This window comes from Mustela putorius, unplaced genomic scaffold (genome assembly GCF_011764305.1).
Source record: "Mustela putorius furo isolate JIRA1106 unplaced genomic scaffold, ASM1176430v1.1 tig00003869_pilon_pilon_pilon, whole genome shotgun sequence".
In the NCBI taxonomy this organism is placed as follows: Eukaryota; Metazoa; Chordata; class Mammalia; order Carnivora; family Mustelidae; genus Mustela; species Mustela putorius.
In genome coordinates this window covers 27,485,359-27,505,781 of record NW_025422021.1, presented here as the reverse complement: position 1 = coordinate 27,505,781, position 20,423 = coordinate 27,485,359, and the positions used below count along the sequence as shown (strand labels likewise).

Genomic DNA, 20,423 nt, shown 5'->3' with positions numbered 1-20,423 from the left:
CTATGTGAAACTGAGTCAGTTTTATTTGTACTCTACAAAGAGCCATTCATCCCCCAAATTTATTGCATAGTACATTGTTTTTTCCTACTGATTTATGATATCCTATCTTTCAAACAGCAGGCTGCTATCTGTTCATGAGCAGATGGATCTGGATTCCATTCTGTTGAACTATCTATATATTTATTTACTACAGCTTATTAATATGCCTTGATACTTGGCAGGGAAAGTACCCTACTTTCATATTTCCATATTAATGTTAAAATTAAAACATGTTCAAGGTCTCTAAAAAAAGTCCTATTGGGATTTGAATTAGAAATGCACTGAATTTATGTCTTAATATGGGGAAAATGAAATCTTTACAACATTAAAGTTTTCTTTACCCTGAATATGTGTTTCTCTCCATTTATATTTAATATGTCATAGGGGTGCCTGGGTGGCGCAGTCGATTGAGCCTCTGACTCAATTTCAGCTCAGGTCGTGATCTCAGGGTCCCAGGATCAAGCCTCGAAATGGGCTCTGTACTCAGCACAGACTCTGCTTGGGATTTTCTCTCTCTTTCCCTCCGCCTCTCCAATTCATGCTCTCTCTCTCTCTCAAAAAAATAAATCTTAAAAAAAAAAAGAAGTTGTATTTCTTCATATCTTTCAAGGAATTTTTTAACTTTCTCCAAAAAGTCCTCACATTTCTTTATTAGATTTAGCCCTAGATCATTTATAATTTTTATTGCTATTGAGAATAGCAATTTTTTTCTATTACATTTTCTAAATAGCTGCGATTAAAGTACCCACTGATTTTTGTTATGTTGAGCTTATATCCAACAGCCCTGATGAACTCTTACCAATTTTAATACTTTGTCCACTGATTTCCTTGAACTTTCTATATGAACAATCACAGAATGTAGAAATGATAATTTTGTCTATTCCTCTCCAAAAATTTGACTAAGTAGACATTCCTAAAAATGAAACTTGAGGATGATTTAACTCCTACAACTCTGAAATACCATTTCATTTAAAAAGTACCACAAAGATGTGAGCTATATCTCACCCAAATTCTTAAAATGAGAAAATAATTGATGTACTGACAATTCTAATATATAGATGTCTAATACGTTATCTATCATGTCTGCTGATGTCTATATAAAATGAGGAATTCTCTTACATGCTTTTAAAATTAAGCATCCCATTTTAAAAAGGACAGATGAACTCAGAGAAAATTTTATATAAAACCAGAACAGCCAAACCTGTGAAATGGACATGTGGATTTTATTTGAACCTATCGACAATTTTATATGTAGCCTTCTCTAGTGGTCCTACTAATGTAGCATCATTTCCCTCCCAACCACTACTACAAACTCTCTAATGAAGCATAAAAGTAGGCAAAACAACCAAAGGCTGTTCTAGCCCTAATTCAGCTCTAATCAACCTAGCCCTAATTCAGCTCTATATTCCCCTCACTGACAATCTGTTCATTCTTTGGAATGCTAATGACACAAAATACCGTTCAATTTTAAACTTCTAAATCAAGTAATTCAGCACTATGTTTTACATAAATTATTTGATAATTATATGCAGCATTTACACTTAGAGCTTTTTATATTAAGAAAAAAATCACAGCTGAGTGAAAAATGATAAAGACAGAAACTTTACTATCAATTAATTGATTATACACCAAACACTTCATGAAAACCTACCAAAGAGGGACAAGTAACATCAGGTTAAGCACTGAAGTTACAAAGCTTATGGAGAGTTTCTGCCTTCAAGAATGAAAATCTAGGGCGCCTGGGTGGCTCAGTGGGTTAAGCCTCTGCTTTCAGCTCAGGTCATGATCTCAGGGTCCTGGGATCGAGCCCCGCATAGGGCTCCCTGCAGGGAGCCTGCTCCCCCCTCTCTCTCTGCCTGCCTCTCTGCCTACTTGTGATCTTTCTCTCTGTCAAATAAATAAATAAATAATCTTAAAAAAAAAAAAAAGAATGAAAATCTAGTGCAGTATTTTTCAACCCTCCTGTTACTAAGAACATGTAACCTTGCTTTACCTTCTGGGATTTGTTTTCTCCTTCCCCCTTCCTCCCACCCAAGGAAGTACCGACCCTCTTCAGAATCTTGTAGCCGGAGAGACATATGTACAGATGTGATTACAGTACAGGATGAGCAATGCTATTATGTTCAGGGAGCTATAGTAGCACATAAAAAGAACTCCTGACTACTGGAAACTAGTAACAGAGAGTAAAGGCTTCTCAGAAGACATGAAATCTACATGGGTTTTGGATTAAACAGGCATTTGCCAGGAAACAAAGGAGATTAGGGCTTTGGAAATATAAATGACATCTGCTCTGTTGCCATCATAAATAAACAAGAAAATTAAAATATAGACAGAAAACTTTGTACACTAAAAAGAAACTAAGTTATCCTGGCTCATTTCAGGTCTCAAAATAAATGAAAACCTGAGTCTCCCCATTAGGCCATTAACTTCTCAAATAAAACAACTTATTTGCTGACTTTTGTTTTTTAAGATTTATTTATCTAAGGGGAGGGAGAATCCCAGGTAGACTCCCCACTAAGTGTGGAACCTGACATGGGACTCAATACCATAACCCATGAGATCATGACCTGAGTCGAAATCATGACCTGTATGCTCAACCGACTGAGTCACCCAGGTGCCCCTTTGCTGACTTTTATAATGACAATGGCTAAAGATAACTGATGCCTTTTTACAGATATGATGATCACGTGAATAAAACCACAAACACACAAATAGTAAATGTGGAAATCTTGGTAATCTTGTGTGTGGGGGGGTCATTTCCTTAAAATACCTATTATTTAATTTAGGCAACCAATCCTATTTGATTATTTGGAAGAGCACATAAAGAACAAATAAGAAGTGGTGAGATAAAGGTAAAAATGTGGAAAGTGAAAAGATTTTCTTTTGGTATCTTCTCCTTCTTCTTCTTCTTCTTTTTAAAGATTTTATTTATTTATTTGACAGAGAGAGATCACAGCTAGGCAGAGAGGCAGACAGACAGAGAAGAGGAAGCAGGCTCCCCACCAAGCAGAGAGCCCAATACAGGGCTCGATCCCAGAACTCCAGGATCATGATCCGAGCCAAAGGCAGAGGCCCCACCCACCAAGCAACCCAGGCACCCCTTTTTGGTATCTCCTGTAAATAAGAGATGCATCCCTCTTCTATTAGCTGTTCTTAAGTTGAAGTCCAAGAATGATGTATCTTCCAGGGACTTTAAGTTCTATATATGAAAATTTTAATTTGTGCTTTCATTTCCACAGCAATATGAAAACAATGAATAGGATCATTGAGACGAACCTCCTTTTAACCGAAGACTACCATTTAATGTTAGGATCCCAGTTTGCATTTGTGCTTAAAAATCTTGCCAGTGATAATCCATCACCTAGAATGACAACATTTAACCTATAGGTGTTAATAAACATGTCTATAGCAACTTTAAGATTGGGGTATTCTATCATTAAAATAACAGCAATCAACCTACATATTCTAGTATATTCATGTTGAATTCTCTTAGAAGTTATAAAGAAAAAGATTCTCTTTTGCAGTGTTAAGTCTCAACTGAAAATAGTTTTATAAGAGTCTAAGTTGTTCAATGACTTTGTGCTTCAACACGTGTGAAAAGACACATGCAGCCCAGCAACATAACCCTTCCCTCACTGCAAGCCTACAGACTGCAGTAAGAGTGTAACGCCACGTGAACATCCAGTGATGTCAAGGGATACGGCCTGTATGAAAGACTCACAACAGGCACAAAAGAAAAAGAGAACTGAGTTATCACAGCACAGGGTAGTACAGACCTGCTGAAGATAAGTGACAAAGTACCTGTGTCATTACTCAGTACTCTACCTTTTAAGTAGCAATTTATTTTTTAAAGACTTACTTATTTCAAAGAGACAGAGTGCATGCGTGAGAGGGAACAAGCATGCACATGAGTGGGAGAGACAGAGGGAGAGGAAGAGAGAATCTGAAGCAGACTCCGACGGAGCAGAGCCTGACATGGGGCTGGACCTCATGACCCTGAGATCACAACCTGTGCTGAAATCAAGAATCAGATGCTCAACCAACTGCACCACCCAGGTGCCCCAAACAGCAATTTATTTTAGAGTATTTTCTCACTAAATAAAACACTCAAAATTTGAATCTTAGAGCAAAAACTACTCGTACTGTAGTTTATTCTCTATTTATTTTATAAATTTAATTTCTAGTTATATAGTAGTACCTGAAATATAAATCTACGTTCTTTTGCAAATATTCCAACTAAAACACACACGCTAAAAAGCCTGACCTTTCAGACTGTGTTCAGAGCCCACACTACTTCTGCACCTTAATATTTATTTACTTTCATTCAGGGATCATGTGTTCCACTCCAAATGATTATTTAAAAAGAAAAAAAAATTAAAGAAGAAAAATGATTACTTTCTTGACTGCCTAGGAGACCTTCCTTTTCCTATTCTTGATTTCTTGCAAAATTTTTCCTATCCTGTCAAAACCAACGTTCACCTGAAATGAACCCTCTGGTTAAGCCTTCTTTCCCAGATGCTTGTACCTGGTACAAAGCTGTTCTCTTCTGGACCCCAACATTACCTCTTTCATGGCATTTGCAATCTGCATTTCATACAAATATCAATAGAGATTTTAACTCCCATTAGTCTAGATTTTAAAAGACAGAACTAGAACTGTGTCCTCATTCAATTTTTATATAAATAGAGCCCATTACATAACATATTCTCAGTAACTATTTACTGTGTGAAAGTAAAACCATTTTGTATATCTACTCATTTAAAAATGCATTAGACTAATATATCCTTACTAAGTTATTTATAACAGACATCAAATGCATCTGCAATCTCTGTTCATAGCAATAGGCTGTTAGGTATCACCCTTGCTAAATTTCAGCAACTTCTTTTAAAAGCAAAGTAAAAAACAGAATTAGGCCCAATAGAGACAGATCTATCCTTTTGTAAAAGTTGAAGTGTAGGGGCGCCTGGGTGGCTCAGTGGGTTAAAGCCTCTGCCTTCGGCTCAGGTCATGATCCCAGGGTTCTGGGATCGAACCTCACATTGGGCTCTCTGCTCAGCAGGGAGTCTGCTTCCTCCTCTCTCTCTGCCTGCCTCTCTGCCTCTAACTGTCAAATAAATAAATAAAATAAATCTTTAAAAAAAAAAGTTGAAGTGTAGTTGACATACAATATTATATTAGCTTCAGATGTAAAACAGATCTATTCTTTTTTTTTTTTTTAAAAGATTTTATTTATTTATTTGACAGACAGAGATCACAGGTAGGCAGAGAGGGAGGCAGGCAGAGAAAGAGAGGAGGAAGCAGGCTCCCCGCTGAGGAGAGCACCTGATGTCGGGCTTGATCCCAGGACCCTGGGATTATGACCCGAGCTGAAGGCAGAGGCTTTAACCCACTGAGCCACCCAGGAGCCCCCCAGATCTATTCTTTACTCTAACTTTAAATGAGAGAGAAATTGTGAGGGAGAGTATAGTAGCGTTAAGAATTGGGGAAGAACTGAGCATAGCTTTTGGTTGCTTTTATCAGATAATATAGCTGGGGCACCTGGGTAGCTCAGTCAAGTTAAGCATCCAGCTCTTGGTTTCAGCTCATGTCATGATCCCTGGGGTTGTGAACTCAAGCCCGGCATCAGGGTTTGAGCTGGACATGGAGTTTGCTTGAGATTCTCACATGCTCTCCTCCCTCTGCCCCTCCTCTCTCTCCCGCACTTAAGGAAAAAAAAAAGAGTAATATGGGTATATTTCTTCCTAAAGTTGTTTTCTTTGCCAGTAATTTTGATATACACAACTCCCAATGTAAAGGGATTCAGATGACTGAATATTTATGCTTCACAACTATGATAAGCAACAATATTATTTAATATACCTTTTATCTAAGATATAAAACAATAAAGAACGCATATTACCTAGTCTAACTTCTATTTTAGAAAAAAAAATTAAGGTATGAAAAGGCTCTATTATGATTTAGATACACCAAAGTCAAAGACCTGAATATCCAGGATTCTAAAGAATATTATACTTGGGTGCCTGGGTGGCTCAGTGGGTTAAGCTGCTGCCTTCGGCTCAGGTCATGATCTCAGAGTCCTGAGATCGAGTCCCACATCGGGCTCCCTGTTCAGCAGAGAGCCTGCTTCCCTCTCTCTCTCTCTGCCTGCCTCTCCATCTACTTGTGATTTCTCTCTGTCAAATAAATAAATAAAATCTTAAAAAAAAAAAAGAATATTATACTTAATAACTTCAAAATATTATAGAAATAAAGATATAAAACTTACCTGTCATCCAAAACAATAATAATTTCACCATGTTTAAAGGTGAGTTCATTGTCCTCAACGGCTTCAAAATCATATAAAGCTCTCACTTTCCTTGCAACTTTATTATTTAACTGAATTTCTGCAGAGGGATATAAGGATTTTGTTTCTGCATGCTGCTGCTTCTGCTCTTGCAATGATAATTCAATAGCTAATTTGAAAAATTGAAATGTAAAAAACAAGAGAGCCAGAATTAATTCTGATTTTTTAAAATTTAAAAAGAAATGTTTAATAATGTAATATTTAATAAGAATAAATGAAGTTAATATTTTATTTGTCCAATTAAATTCTACACAGTTAACTTTCTTGGAATGTGGGAGGACAGGGCAGAAAATCATGACATTTTTTAAAATAAAGTTTTTGCTCATTCCATATTATCACAGTCTGTCATATACAGCAGCTATTATTTTTATAGCAAACAGATTGTGACATTATAATATGGGTAGCTTTCCATATAGGACAAGCCGTGAACATATTTCTGTGCTTGACTCATAACTTTGGCATTAAAGAAAAGGTGAAATGAAATCTCTCCAAAGGTAGGACATTAAATACATATTACTGACAGGGATTATGAATTAAATCAATCTTTTATCATATTGATTGTTTTCCTTACTTTTCAGACCCTACTAGATTTGAGGTGAAATACTAAAAGTATACCCAGTTTGATTATAATTTTTATTTAAATAAATTGTTCTAGCAAGGATGTTTTAAGCAACACTAAATTATACATGCTTGAGCATTTACCTTTAGCTATGTCTTCATCTTCTTTGTTTTTGTTCGATGATGTACCATTCTTGGCAGCAGCTGAGACAGTCTGTAATGTATGAGTAAAATGAACACAGCCACCGTTTCAAAGAAAACACAAGCTCTATAATTACTCGTACATGTTAATTTTTAAAAAACTGATGAGTTTCTTTTAAAAGTGAAGTTCTTTGTAAAAATTTTAAGTAGCAGTTTTCAAATACTAAAATAAAACATCGGAGTTCTCAAGAAAACACTATAAACTCACAAAAGGCATGGACTGGCTTACATTTTGCCTCCATCTTAATATCTAACACAGAACATGCCATAGAGAAAGTACTTAAATATGAATCTCTCCTGACTGTACTTCCCTGATCTCAACTGCCCAAGGTCTTTTATTCAGGGAGGGGCACCAAGCTCCATGAGAAGCAGCAGCAAAAAGCCGATAACTACTGAAGAGAGATGGTGGACAGAGACAACAGGTGCAGTTCTAGGAATACATGTTAAGCTGTTATTTAATACTCATTGTACTTAAACCATGATGCTTCTCTGGGCACAGCAGAGGACTTAGGAAGGTCACGCTTAAATTTAAAGGCACGGGAGAGGAGCACCTGGGTGGGTCAGTTGGTTAAGTGTCTGTCTTCCACGCAGGTCATGATCCCAGACTCCTGGGATCGAGCCCTGCGTTGGGCTCCCTGCTCAGTGGGAAGTCTGCTTTTCCATCTCTCCCAGCTCCTGTGTGCGCGCTCTCTCTCTCAAATAGATAAAATCTTTAAAAACAAATAAATAAATAAATAAAGGCACGGAAGACAGAGATGTCCAGGATTCTGAGCCATCAACCAGTTCTTTAGACATAGGTTTTTGACATGCAGAAGACAGAGCAGAAAAATGCTTGCTTTCATAACATGTAAGATTTTTGTCCCCAAATGCCCCCTTGAATCCGTTCTGGTCAACTCTAAAGATTCTGTTTAGTCTACAGTCTAAATTAAAATAAAATATACAGTACTCCTCCTCTTAGTTTCTTTCCCTAGCTCATATCCTAATATTAAGTGGAAGGCAAGAGGCACTGAAGCAAACTCAAGATAGTGTTCTTCTCTAATACTTAAATAGCCCACTCTGTGACTCATTATCCCTACCTACACCCCTGTCCTACTAAAGCTTTTCCCTATCTCCTAAAATAAATTTCAAGTCTTATAGTTCCACTCATCTGTATGCGAACTGTTCACTCCAGGCAAATTCACTCTTCAACAAACAGGTCTTGAGCTTTCTCAATTCAATGAATTTGTCGACATCATTCCTTCCCTAATAGGACCTCTTCCCTCCTATCTACTGAAATGCATTCCAGTCTAAAAATTCTACCTCTTTACCATCCCAGTCTGTATTAACCTCTCTCTTCTCACATCTAGTCTTTGCTACCCCTCCCTTATCTGTATGTGTCACTTACAATTTATTTTTCACATGTATATAGCTACCCTCCAAATTTACTATAAATTTCTTAAACATAAGGACTCCCTCATACATCTATGCCTTTTGCATGATTCTAGACTTAGAGCAGCATTAAACAGATTATTTATGGCTGATTCAATTCTCAAAGTTCTGATATATAGAAGACACATCCACTCAACAATTAGAACACCTACTAAATGTACGGCACTATCTCAGATAGGCACCTTGAGAGTACAGGTGGGAAAGGATGATTAAGACAGACCTTGCCTAGCCTTTATATAAAATATATACCTTCAAAATAGTGTAAGGTCAATCATGCATCTAAATGAATCTCTTACCTGAGAACCTGCTGGAGGAAAAGTAATTCCTTCTTCTTTCATAGATTTAATAGTTGCAGATATCAGACTAAACTGAGGATCCTTCTGAAATTCTTCTGACCACTCTACCATCAAAGACTTCAGTTTTTCACATACTTTAGGATGAGCCTTTTAAAGGCAATGCAAAGAAAGAAATACAACCGTGGTTAAGGTAATGGTTAAAGTAAGTACTTGAATTATTTAACAGATTATTACCACCAAAATTCTCTTTAATTATATAAACATCAACTAAAGTTCAGCAAACCCTAGCCTAGATGAGCACTTCATAAATACCTATTTTCATTTTAAGATAGAGTTGTTTCTTATAAAATTACCCTTTTAAACATCAATTCCTAACTTTCACTACAATGATGATCTTTTATACTCAGAAGTTATTGCTTCTATTTTTTTTAAAATATGCTCAATATTAGATTAAGTTTTTGTATCAATTAAACTAAAATTTCTGGATTTTTGCCACTAATAGCAAAAGAAGCTTCAGAGTTTCTGTCCCAAAGAAATCAGCACCAGAAACTCTATTGTGAAGACCTCCCCCCAACCCAGTTCTAAAATAAAGGTCCTCTTTTCCTTGCCATTAGTAGTTGGTTTGGACTCTGAAGTTCAAGAAACCTGGATCTGAACTTTAGCTGTGCCATTTACTAGCTGCATGACCTGGGATAAGTTACTGAACTTATCTCTAAGCCTCAGCTTCTGCATTTATAAATCAGGGATGGTAAGAGAATCTAACCTCTAAGGATTATTAAGAGCATTAAACAAGACGGTTTATGTAGAATTTTAAAAGCAGTGACTGCTTACTAACTCTAAATAAAGATTAGCTATTATCACTGGTATATATGCTTTTCGAAGGAAAACAGTTTTTGGTGCTATGAATGAAAATCCCAAATTTTAGAACAGGAAATTTATTTCATTTCAAACTTAGCTAAAAGTGATTTCATTCATAATACAACTTCATTAATGCTATATATTATAGTTAAAATGATTAAAATGACAGACAGTAAATGTACTTTTTAATGACTTAAATTTCTTCTCTTTTTAAAATTTACCTTATTTTTTATCACAGCACGTACTTCTGTTGCAAAATCACGGGAACATACTTCTAAATGAAATATCTTTCCACAGTTTGCCACACAAGCCCCAAGAAGCTATTAATTAAAATAAAAATCAATATACAAATGTTGAGATATTATCTTACTTAACTTACTAAAATAAATACACATTTAAAATTTGGGTCAAATAATAACATGACTTTTACTTACAGTTAATGCCTGCAGAGCAACATGAGGAACCTTATGATTTACTCTCTTCATTATGGCCTTTAAGCAATCTTTTGCTCTAAGGGAAAAAAAAAAAAACGAAGAATATTAAGTATTTATTCAGAATTTCAACTTAAACACTAAAAATATAAGGCATTCTACTACCAAATAACTTTAAACTTAAGAACAAAATCCTGCAAGCTTCATATCATTAAAGGAATACATCTGTAAAATGATTCCACATATTTTGTTCATAGAACTATGGAACTCTTAAAAAAAAAAAAAAAAAAGGAGGTGCTTGTTGCAAAGGTTGTATATTCCAAAATCAAGAGTCAAATAATTTCCCTTTAAAGAGAACACAGGCAGAGCGCCTGGGTAGCTCAGTGGGTTAAAGCCTCTGCCCTCGGCTCAGATCATAATGCTGGGGTCCTGGGATCGAGCCCCACACCGGGCTCTCTGCTTGGCGGGGAGCCTGCTTCCCCCTCTCTCTGCCTGCTTCTCTGCCTACTTGTGATCTCTGTCTGTCAAATAAATAAATAAAATCTTTTTTAAAAAAAAAGAGAGAGAGAGAACACAGGCAGCAACCTCTTTGACCTCAGAGGCAGCAACTTCTTGATAGACACATTGGTGGAGGCAATGGAAACAAGGGCAAAAATGAACAATTGGGGATCTCATCAAGATAAAAAGCTTTTGCAGAGCAAGGAAACAGTCAACAAAACTGAAAGGCAGCCTACCAAATGGGAGAAGATATTTCCAAAAGTCTTAACAGATAAAGGGCTAATACCCAAAATCTATAAAGAACTTATTAAACTCAATACCCAAAAAACAAAAAAATCCAGAAATGGGCAGAAGACATGAACAAACATTACTCCAAAGAAGACCTACAAATGGCCAACAGACACATGAAAAAATGATCAACATCACTCGGCATGAGGGAAAGACAAACCAAAACCACAAAAAGATACCACCTTACAACAGTCAGAATCGCTAAAATTAACAGATCAGGAAACAACAGATGTTGGCAAGGATGTAGAGAAAGGGGAACTCTCTTACATGGTTGGTAGGAATGGAAACTGATGCAGCCACTCTGGAAAACAGTACAGATGTTCCTCAAAAAGCTGAAAGTAGAGCTACCTGTGACTCAGCAAAATGTAGGAATCCAAAGAGACACCTGCACTCTAATATTTATAGTAGCAATGTCCACAATGGCCAAACTATGGAAAGAACCCAGATGTCCATCAACAGATGAATGGATAAAGAAGATGTGGTGTATATGTATATATATATATACATATATATATATGTATATATATATATATAACGGAATACTACTCAGCCACCAAAAAATGAAAATTTTTTCATTTGCAATGACATGGATGGAACTAGAGTGTAGTAAGTAAGCTAAGCGAAATAAATCAATCAGGGAAAGACAATTACTATATGATCTCACTCATATGTGGAATTTAAGAAACAAAATAGAGGATCATAGGGGAAGAGAGGAAATAATAAAACAAGCCAGAATCAGACAGAGATACAAACCATAAGGGGACTCTTAATCATAGGAAACAAAAGGGTTGCTGGAGGGGCACCTGGGTGACTCAGTGGGTTAAAGCCCCTGCCTTCGGCTCAGGTCGTGATCTCAGCGTCCTGGGATCGAGCCCCACATGGGGCTTTCTGCTCAGCAGGGAGCCTGCTTCCTCCCTCTCTCTCTGCCTGCCTCTCTGCCTACTTGTGATCTCTGTCTGTCAAATAAATAAATAAAATCTTAAAAAAAAAAAAAAGACAAGGGAGTTTCCTTAAAAAAAAAAAAGGGTTGCTGGAGGGGAAGCAGATGAAGGAATGGGGTAACTGGGTGATGGACACTGAGGAGGGCTCATGATTAATGAGCACTGGGTATTATGTAAGACAGATGAATCACGGACCTCTACCTCTGAAACTAATTAGTAATACCTTATATGTTAATTAATTGACTGTAAAAAAAATTTTTTTAATTGACTGTAAAAAAAATTTTTTAGAAGAGTCAAATAATTTCCAAAATATCAACACAAAAAACTATGTCATATAAATTATCTTCTTGTTTCTTCAAGACAGGTTTAGTGTTCATAGATGGCAAATTCTTATCTTAAAAACATAACCCGCAAGATATATAGTCATAGTCTTCACAGGTGTAGTATAAACATGGATGAAGGCACCTTGAGAAGTTGTAACCTTAAATGCTTTTACCAGTCTACTAAAGTATAATCAGTTCAGCTTAATTGCTGCATTCTCCCCCAAAAGCACCCTTTTTTATATTCACTTTTTCATAATGATGTTATTATATTTACCTACTCATTACTGAATGGCTTCTTCAGTCTATTATGTACTACATTATTATATTTATATACTTCATTATTAAAAGGCTCCCATACATGTCTAAGTCACAGGGGAATTCCCTAAATAACTAGTCTATTCATTGTTAACATGTGTCCACACCTCCATCAAAGCTTTAGATATCTCAGGTTTTCAGCTGAACTCTTTCCCCCTAGTTCTTTCAGGATAAGGCTTGTCTCATAAATCGGGCCACCAGGATCTCTTAACTTTCGTCCCCCAAAAGAAAATAGTAAAATTTCATTTTCCTTTCAAAGTTACACCAGAAAAAGAGACACAGGTTATTACGCTCCTAGGCATGTGCTGGGCATTGCTGGGAATCTTACCCATTAGGAGTGCTTCCAACTTTGTCACATATGTCCATGATAAGACTCCAATCTTCTGTAGTGTTGTACTCATTTGTGGCTTTTTCTATAAAATATCAGCATACACAAAAATTAAGACATGTTGTATTTAACAGTAAAATACCAAGAAAGGAACAGTAGTTAAAAGCCCTTTTCTTTCGCCAAATACAAAAGAACCATTGAAGAACTTCAGAAGACAGAGTACTTTTACTACTTTCAACTTTAAATTGTAGAACTATTATTATATGAATTAAATTCTAAGGCACACCAATAAAATGTGTTCTAAATAGTTAAATAACACTAAATAAATTACAAATCAACCCTAATCCTATCAAATTCTAGTTTGGAATAAAGCCTTAATAACGTATCATACTGGAACTGCCTGGGTGGCTCAGTCAATTAAGTGTCTGACTCTTGATACCATCTCAAGTCCTGATCTCAGGGCTGTGAGTTTAACCCTGTGTTGAACTTAAAAATAAATAAATAAATAAAATAAAATAAAATAAAATAAAATAAAAATATATCATCGTAAAAGGAAATATGGATTAGACTGTTCACAAAAGCATTGCTTTTGAAGGCAAAAAAGGAAAATGGATTAATACAGTAAATTCATACAGTGTAATGTGAAAAGAGTTATACAGAACTAAATGTACAGAAATATATAAATCGCAAAATACAGTGATTTGGCTTATACTGAATTTAAAAAGTTAATAGAATATAAAACAATCACATAAACTTGCTAAATAGCTTTACTGATATAATTCACATCCCAATACAATTCACCCATTTAAAGTGTACCATTTCCTCAATTCACCCATTTAAAGTGTACAATTTCATTTTTTTTAGCTTATTCACAGACCTGTACAACTACCACCATTATCTAATTCTAGAACATTTCATCACCCTAAAAAGAAATCCATACCCACTGGCAGTTACAGCCCAATGTCCCCCCATAATCCTTTCCCTAGACAACCATGAATCTGCTTTTCATTTCTATAAATTTGCCTAATCTGGAATTCTCATATAGAGAGAATCATAGAATATATGGCTTTTTGTGACTAGCTTCTTTTATCTAGCAGAATGTTTTCAAGTTCATCCACACGCATGTATCAGTACTTCAGTTAATTTTACCGCTGAATATTATTGTAGATACATCTCATTTTATTTATCCATTCACCAGCTGAACATTTGGTTGTTGTTTGGTTTTATTTCGTTTTTTAACTTTTTGGCTAATATGAATAATCCAATGCTGCTATGAACATTTGTGTACAAGTTTTGTATGGTACACACTTCTTTCTTTGGTATATATCTAACTAAGAAAAATGCTGAGATGTGTGGTAATTCTATGCTTAATTTTTTCAGGAACTGACAAACAGTTTTCTAAAGCAGCTGTTCCATTTTACATTCTCAATCTATATTAATGTTTCATATTAAGTTTGAAAATACTTAAAAATACCCAATATTCATGACACTTTTATAGGTAGTAGAAATAATAATATATGCATAATAATGGTAAACATCAAACTGGAGGTAGGATGGAGGTATACAGGGACTTACTTGTATTTATAAAAAGTTTTGTTTTATTACGTTGGGCATGGAATACCTAGATATTACTTTATTCTCAGCATGTTTTTGTGGTCTGAAATATTTCCTAACTGAAATAAAAACTAAAAAGTAAATTTTTTAAAAAGCATGATGAGACTATAATGACTAAATTATGTTGCATTTTTCCTCTCCCCCCCACCTTTTTTTTTTTAAAGATTTTATTTATTTGTCAGAGAGAGAGAACAAGCACAAGCAGGGGGAGTGACAGGCAGAGGGAGAAGCAGGCTTCCCGCCTGCTGAGCAGGGAGTCCAATGCAGGACTCAATTCCACAACTCTGGCATCATGACCTGGGCTGACAGCAGACACTTAACTAACTGAGCCACCCAGATGTCCCTACTCTACTAACTTTTATAAAATTCTGAAGTCAAGAAATAATTTTTTTTTAACCACTTTAGAAACACTGTTTAATCTTTTTCCTTTTTAATAAATTTATAATTTCAATTATGGCCAAATCTGAGTATTATATTCATATAGGCCTATCACACTGAGAAGCAGGAAGGATGGTAGAAATTTAGAGCTATTCCTTTTTTAAAAGCAAGGAATAATAAAAGAAGCCACAAAATAAAAAGGCTTAGCAAACTTTGCAAGTAGGAAAGAGAAATACAGAATCCAGTTAACCTCAGTTAAATGCTAGAACTCGCTTTTAAAAATCATGCAAATTGCTTCAAACTATTAGTGGATGGAAAGCAATTATTGTGACATATGTGTTGAAATGACAAGCCAGAGATTTTAGAAAAGAAATATATTTTTGCCTACCATAAGTTCTAGACTCAAGCGCCATGCTATGAGGTGGAAACATCTACTCAGGTCTGGCTTTTTCTCTTATACAAAGATGACCAATTCTTCTACATGGAAGTCCAGACTATACTGTATATTTTACAGGTTTAAAATACTTAACTACATCTTAATTACACATCTAATAAATTAATTGAATTCCAAAGCACCAACAAAAAAAACTCCACTCCTAATTCTACCAACTGCTTTTGAAACTATAATGCTTATCTTTCCAGACTTTTTTCTACACATATATGGAAAACTACTAAAAATACATATAAAACCAATTAAAACAGAATCATATATGAGGTACCTCCAAAGAGAGCACCCAAAAGCTGCTAACTCCTTCTCTGCCAAAGTTATGAACAAACAAATAATAAAATATGACTGCTCTTACTAATAGAAGCAGTAGGTGTACTAGACAAATGGGCTTGCTGACAGTGAACTTCCAACACTTAAAACTTCCACTTCCAACTTCCCGACATGCTTTAGCACTAGACAGGGGCTGACCTCTCCCTGCATAGGTAAGCCGCCCCTGCGCAGCTTACAAGATAGAGGAGGAGATGAAAATCACTCAACGGCTGTGGAAAGACGAGCTAGCTCCTACATGTCAATGAAGTGCATCCGTAGGGCTAACTGCTCTCAAATTTACCAATCATGTAAGTCATTACATCAAAAATGAAGTGATTTAAAGGAGCCAGAGCAGACTCAGGGTAACACTAACAGAATTTCTTTCTCAAGAAGAAAACCTCAGAGGTAGAGAAAAAATTTCCCCCAATACTTGTCATCATCCTAGATGTATCACTTGCTAGCCTGCATTTCCACTTACATAACCATCTATGTTCATAAATATACACCTATACCAATACTTTTTAATAACTGCCTGCTGTACCATTATATAGAGAGTAGCCACAAAGTACCTCTACAAGATAGTGTGAAGTTATCAATACACCGTGATTTTAAAATCCCTCAGCCTCTCTGTTATACTCACTGGTATTATACATATTGATGCCCCCACAGAATAAACGTAACATAATTAAAAGAGGTCAGGATTTCATGCAGAGGCCCTTCTGCAGATGTTGCATAGCATAAATACTTTGTCTACTGAATGTCTCTGTCCCACCTCTCTTTCTCTCCTCAATGCCCAGAATGAACATAAGCTCCATGAAGGCAGGAATTTTTTGTTTTGTTTACCATTATTTCTCGTGCATAGACCTGTATCTGGACCACACAGGTACTCAGCAAACAGTGCTTTGATGAATAAATGAATGATTGTTCCTCCTCCATATCCTATTACCCTGGGCACAACGATGCCCCATGTAGTCCCACTAAAGTCTGTACAAAGTTTTGGACCAGCAAGGGCTTCTGGACCAACAAGTTTACTAAGAAAACACCCAAACGGGCTGCAGAGGATCCAACTTCACTAGCAACATCATGTGGCAACAAAAGGCAATAGCACTAGAGGGCTTTATGAGGTTCCGATTCCCTGCTTGTTTACTGAAGAGGAATGACGATACCTTTGGGACTCTCAACCAAGAGACAGACGTCGTCAGTCAGGGAGGCAATGTCTCAAGAGGGAAGCAAAGGGCTTCCTGTGCTGTGATATATAAGTAACTTTGATCTAGAGTCTGAAGAGCAATCCCCTGTATTACACATGACTTGCCAACTTTAGGCTCATCTTTTCTTTGCTTTGAAGTTCTTCCTGTTTTTTTTTTTTTTTAAAAGATTTTATTTGTTAGAGCACAAGCACAGGCAGACAGAGTGGCAGGCTAGAGGCAGAGGGAGAAGCAGGCTCCCTGCTGAGCAAGGAGCCTGATGTGGGACTCGATCCCTGAGCCGAAGGCAGCCGCTTAACCAACTGAGCCACCCAGGCGTCCCGAAGTTCTTCCTGTTTTTGATAAGGTTTGGTTTTTGCTGTACAGATCTATCATCCTTTCTATAGTCTCATCTGGTACAGTATTCAGAACTACCTGAAGATTAAATATTCACTTATATTATCTTCTGTATATGTATTATTTCTCTTTTATAGGTAAATCTTTAGTCTCTCTGGAATTTCATTTGGCACATGGAATGAAGTAGGGACAGAAAAATATTTTTACTAATTATTTGTCAGTAGTTCCAATTTTAAGAATCTATCATTTCCTCTTTGACCTCAGAACCCAGCATAATCATTTACCAAATTTTGTCAGAACACCATATGCATGAGAGTACAAAGAGTGGAGTCTGATTTTAGACCATCTAATAACCTCTTACTGATAAAACTGAACTTTTAATGACTATTTTTTTGATTTCAGCCTGTGATACAATTAAATGTGAAACCTATTTAATACATACCAAAAACGCTTCCAACAATTTGAAAAACATCTAAACGATATTTTTTGCTTGATTTAATTTTTATAGAAAATGGAAAAATCCTGATTTGAATGCTCTATCCAGCATAGTTTATGCTCTACAAATACAGGATTTGCAATTACTCTTTTAAAAAAGTGTAAAATCTGAAGACTTTATAATGGCCTGCCAAAAAGGATTTTATTTTTCAAGCGAACTAAATCACAGTTAAATTATGTACTTAGGAGTATTTTAAATCCTGGAAAAAATTTTAAATATTATAATTAAGGAATCATTCTTGTACAGCACTGTCACTCTGCCCAGTGTTGGGGCCATACCTCACATTATGCTGTGTCAAATGCATAGAGGAGGGGGAGAGTTTAAAAAGCCCTCCTGGGGCCTAAATGCTTAATTTCCAGGGTCTGGTGGGTGTAAGTCATAATGTCTCATCACCAGGTTTTGATTACTGCATATAAAGAGACTCAATACACTGAAATATTTCACAAAGACTCTAACAATATCATATTCAGTCCATCAATACCTATAAAGCACAAAAAGGCGCCCCCTCTACACAGCGGATTATGTTCAGCATACAACTTCAAAAAGAATTCAAGTCTACCCATAAAACTTTTAATGAAATAGGCTCTACCAGTAATTTTTAAAAGTTAATTATATAAAAGAAAAATGCTCATAAGACATCTATAATTCTCCTCCTACTTTGGAAATAAAAAGTCATGATTGATCTGCTTCCAACCACAGCAGAATATCTGCTACCAGTTTGTTATTCTACCAAAAACAAGTACAAAACAGGCCACAATATATGAGGCAACTGTGCTCAGGAAATGAATAACAGGTAGTGCAGGTCTGAGATCATTGAGGGAAGGGAAATATGAAGACCCCATGATGGCCCAAGCTTTTGCTTGGGAACACTTTCCTGTCCCAACACAAGGGAAGCTAGCCCAAGCAGAGCAGCTGGGATAAAAAGACCGTATTTCTGAGCACCAAAGTTCTGGGATTTGACATGGGTCCTTGGTCAAGGGCGAGGTAGGCTACTTGAATCTCTATGAAGTCTAGCAGAGATCATCACCTACTATGGAGCTGAAAGGTTTGGCAGCGCAGGAAGTCTTTGGAGTTCCTGCTTATTATGGACTGAACGGTTATATCTCCACAAAATTCAGATATTCAAGACTCAACCTACAGTGTTGTTATATTTGGAGACTGAGCCTTTATCTAAAAGTTAAAAGAGATCATAGGGATGGAACCCTGATTCAAGAGACAACATGGAGCTCACTATATCTAACCATCTCTCCATACAAGCACAAAGAAGAGGTTATGTGAGCACACAGTGAAAAGGCAGCCATCTGCAACCCAAGGAAAGAGACATTTAATCAGACACCAACCCTGCTGGCACCTTGCTCCTGGACTTCCAGTCTCCACAACCATAAGAAGAAAAATTTGTTGTTGAATTCACCTAGTTCAAGGTTTTTTGTTATAGAAGCCCAAGTGAACTAATACTTCACCCAACTAGAGTAGAGAGAACATTTCAGGCATTCAACTTAAACAGAAAAAGTGAGTAAGGGTCCCTGTAATTTAGTTCAAGATCAAAATAGGCCTGCCTCACAAAGAAAACCAAACCTAATGAAAACCTAAAAGATCCTCCCATAACAAAATTACCTAACAGAGGGGCACCTGGGTGGCTCAGAGGGTTAAAGCCTCTGCCTTCGGCTCGGGTCATGATCCCAGGGTCCTGGGATCGAGCCCCACATTGGGCTCTCTGCTCGGCAGGGAGCCTGCTTCCTCCTCTCTCTGCCTACTTGTGATCTCTTTCTGTCCAATGAATAAATAAAATATTAAAACAAACAAACAAACAAAAAACAACAAAAAAAAAAAAAGACAACAAAATCTAGCCTCCTTAAAAAGAATCATAAAGAACAGCATAATATGAAAAATCACCAGTAAAATATAAGTAATTGATAGAAAATAGCATACTTCAAATATCAGAATTAGCACACACACACAAAAAAGGTACTTTATAGCAGGTATTACCAGGAACTTAAAGCAAAAGACTATCATAATAAGTAAGTAGATGGTGAGTACTCAGCAGAGAAAAGGGAACTATAAAATTACAATTTCTAGAACTAAAAAGTCAGATTATCAACTAAAAAAATTCACTAGATGGGCTTAAAAACAGACTGGAGACTGGAGAAACAGTGAATGTAAAGAAAAATCAATAGCAATTCTCAAATTTGAAGAACAAAAAAATTTTAACTGGACAGTCTCAGTATAATACTAACTTTTTAAACTTGCTATGTAACAAATTACTACAAGTTAGTAGTTTAAAACACCATCCATTATTACCTCATAGTCCTATAGTTAAAATCCAGGTATGCTTGGCTGGGTTCTATGCTCAGAGTATTGTAAGACTTCTTATTGGGGGTTTGGTGTTACTTAACTAAAACATGATAACTAAATTCACATAAATTGGAACTATACAAAGAGAAGACTATCTGTACATTAAAGCAGAGTTTAAATCTTTCCTCAAATGTGCATAGAACTATCAAAACCTGGAAATAATCCAGGACAATATACACAGTATATTCTCTAAATACAATGTTTTTGGGGTGCCTGGGTGGCTCAGAGGGTTAAGCCTCTGACTTCAGCTCAAGTCATGGTGTCAGAGTCCTGGGATTGAGCCCCACATCAGGCTTTCTGCTCAGTGGGGAGCCTGCTTCCCCCCTCTCTCTCTGCCTGCTTCTCTGCCTACTTGTGATCTCTCTCTCTCTCTTTGTAAAAAAAAAAAAAAAAAAAAAACTCTAAAAAAAGACATACATACAATGTTTTGTTTTTAAT

General features: G+C 36.2%; 1 protein-coding gene across 5 annotated transcripts in view; it reads right to left on the bottom strand.

Annotated features, from left to right (window-relative positions):
• Positions 1-20,423, bottom strand: part of STAM2 (signal transducing adaptor molecule 2) — a 52,544-nt gene that overhangs the window by 19,330 nt on the left and 12,791 nt on the right. For 4 of the 5 annotated variants that reach the window (XM_045066623.1, XM_045066622.1, XM_013051927.2 and 1 more), the window contains exons 2-7: positions 12,848-12,932; positions 10,158-10,233; positions 9,945-10,043; positions 8,866-9,012; positions 7,085-7,154; positions 6,305-6,491 (exon numbers count right to left, since the gene is read on the bottom strand). In XM_045066623.1, coding sequence (XP_044922558.1) covers positions 6,305-6,491; positions 7,085-7,154; positions 8,866-9,012; positions 9,945-10,043; positions 10,158-10,233; positions 12,848-12,932 — 664 coding nt within the window. The remainder of the gene's footprint in view (positions 1-6,304; positions 6,492-7,084; positions 7,155-8,865; positions 9,013-9,944; positions 10,044-10,157; positions 10,234-12,847; positions 12,933-20,423) is intronic. The other variant, XM_045066625.1, reaches the window with a different exon arrangement.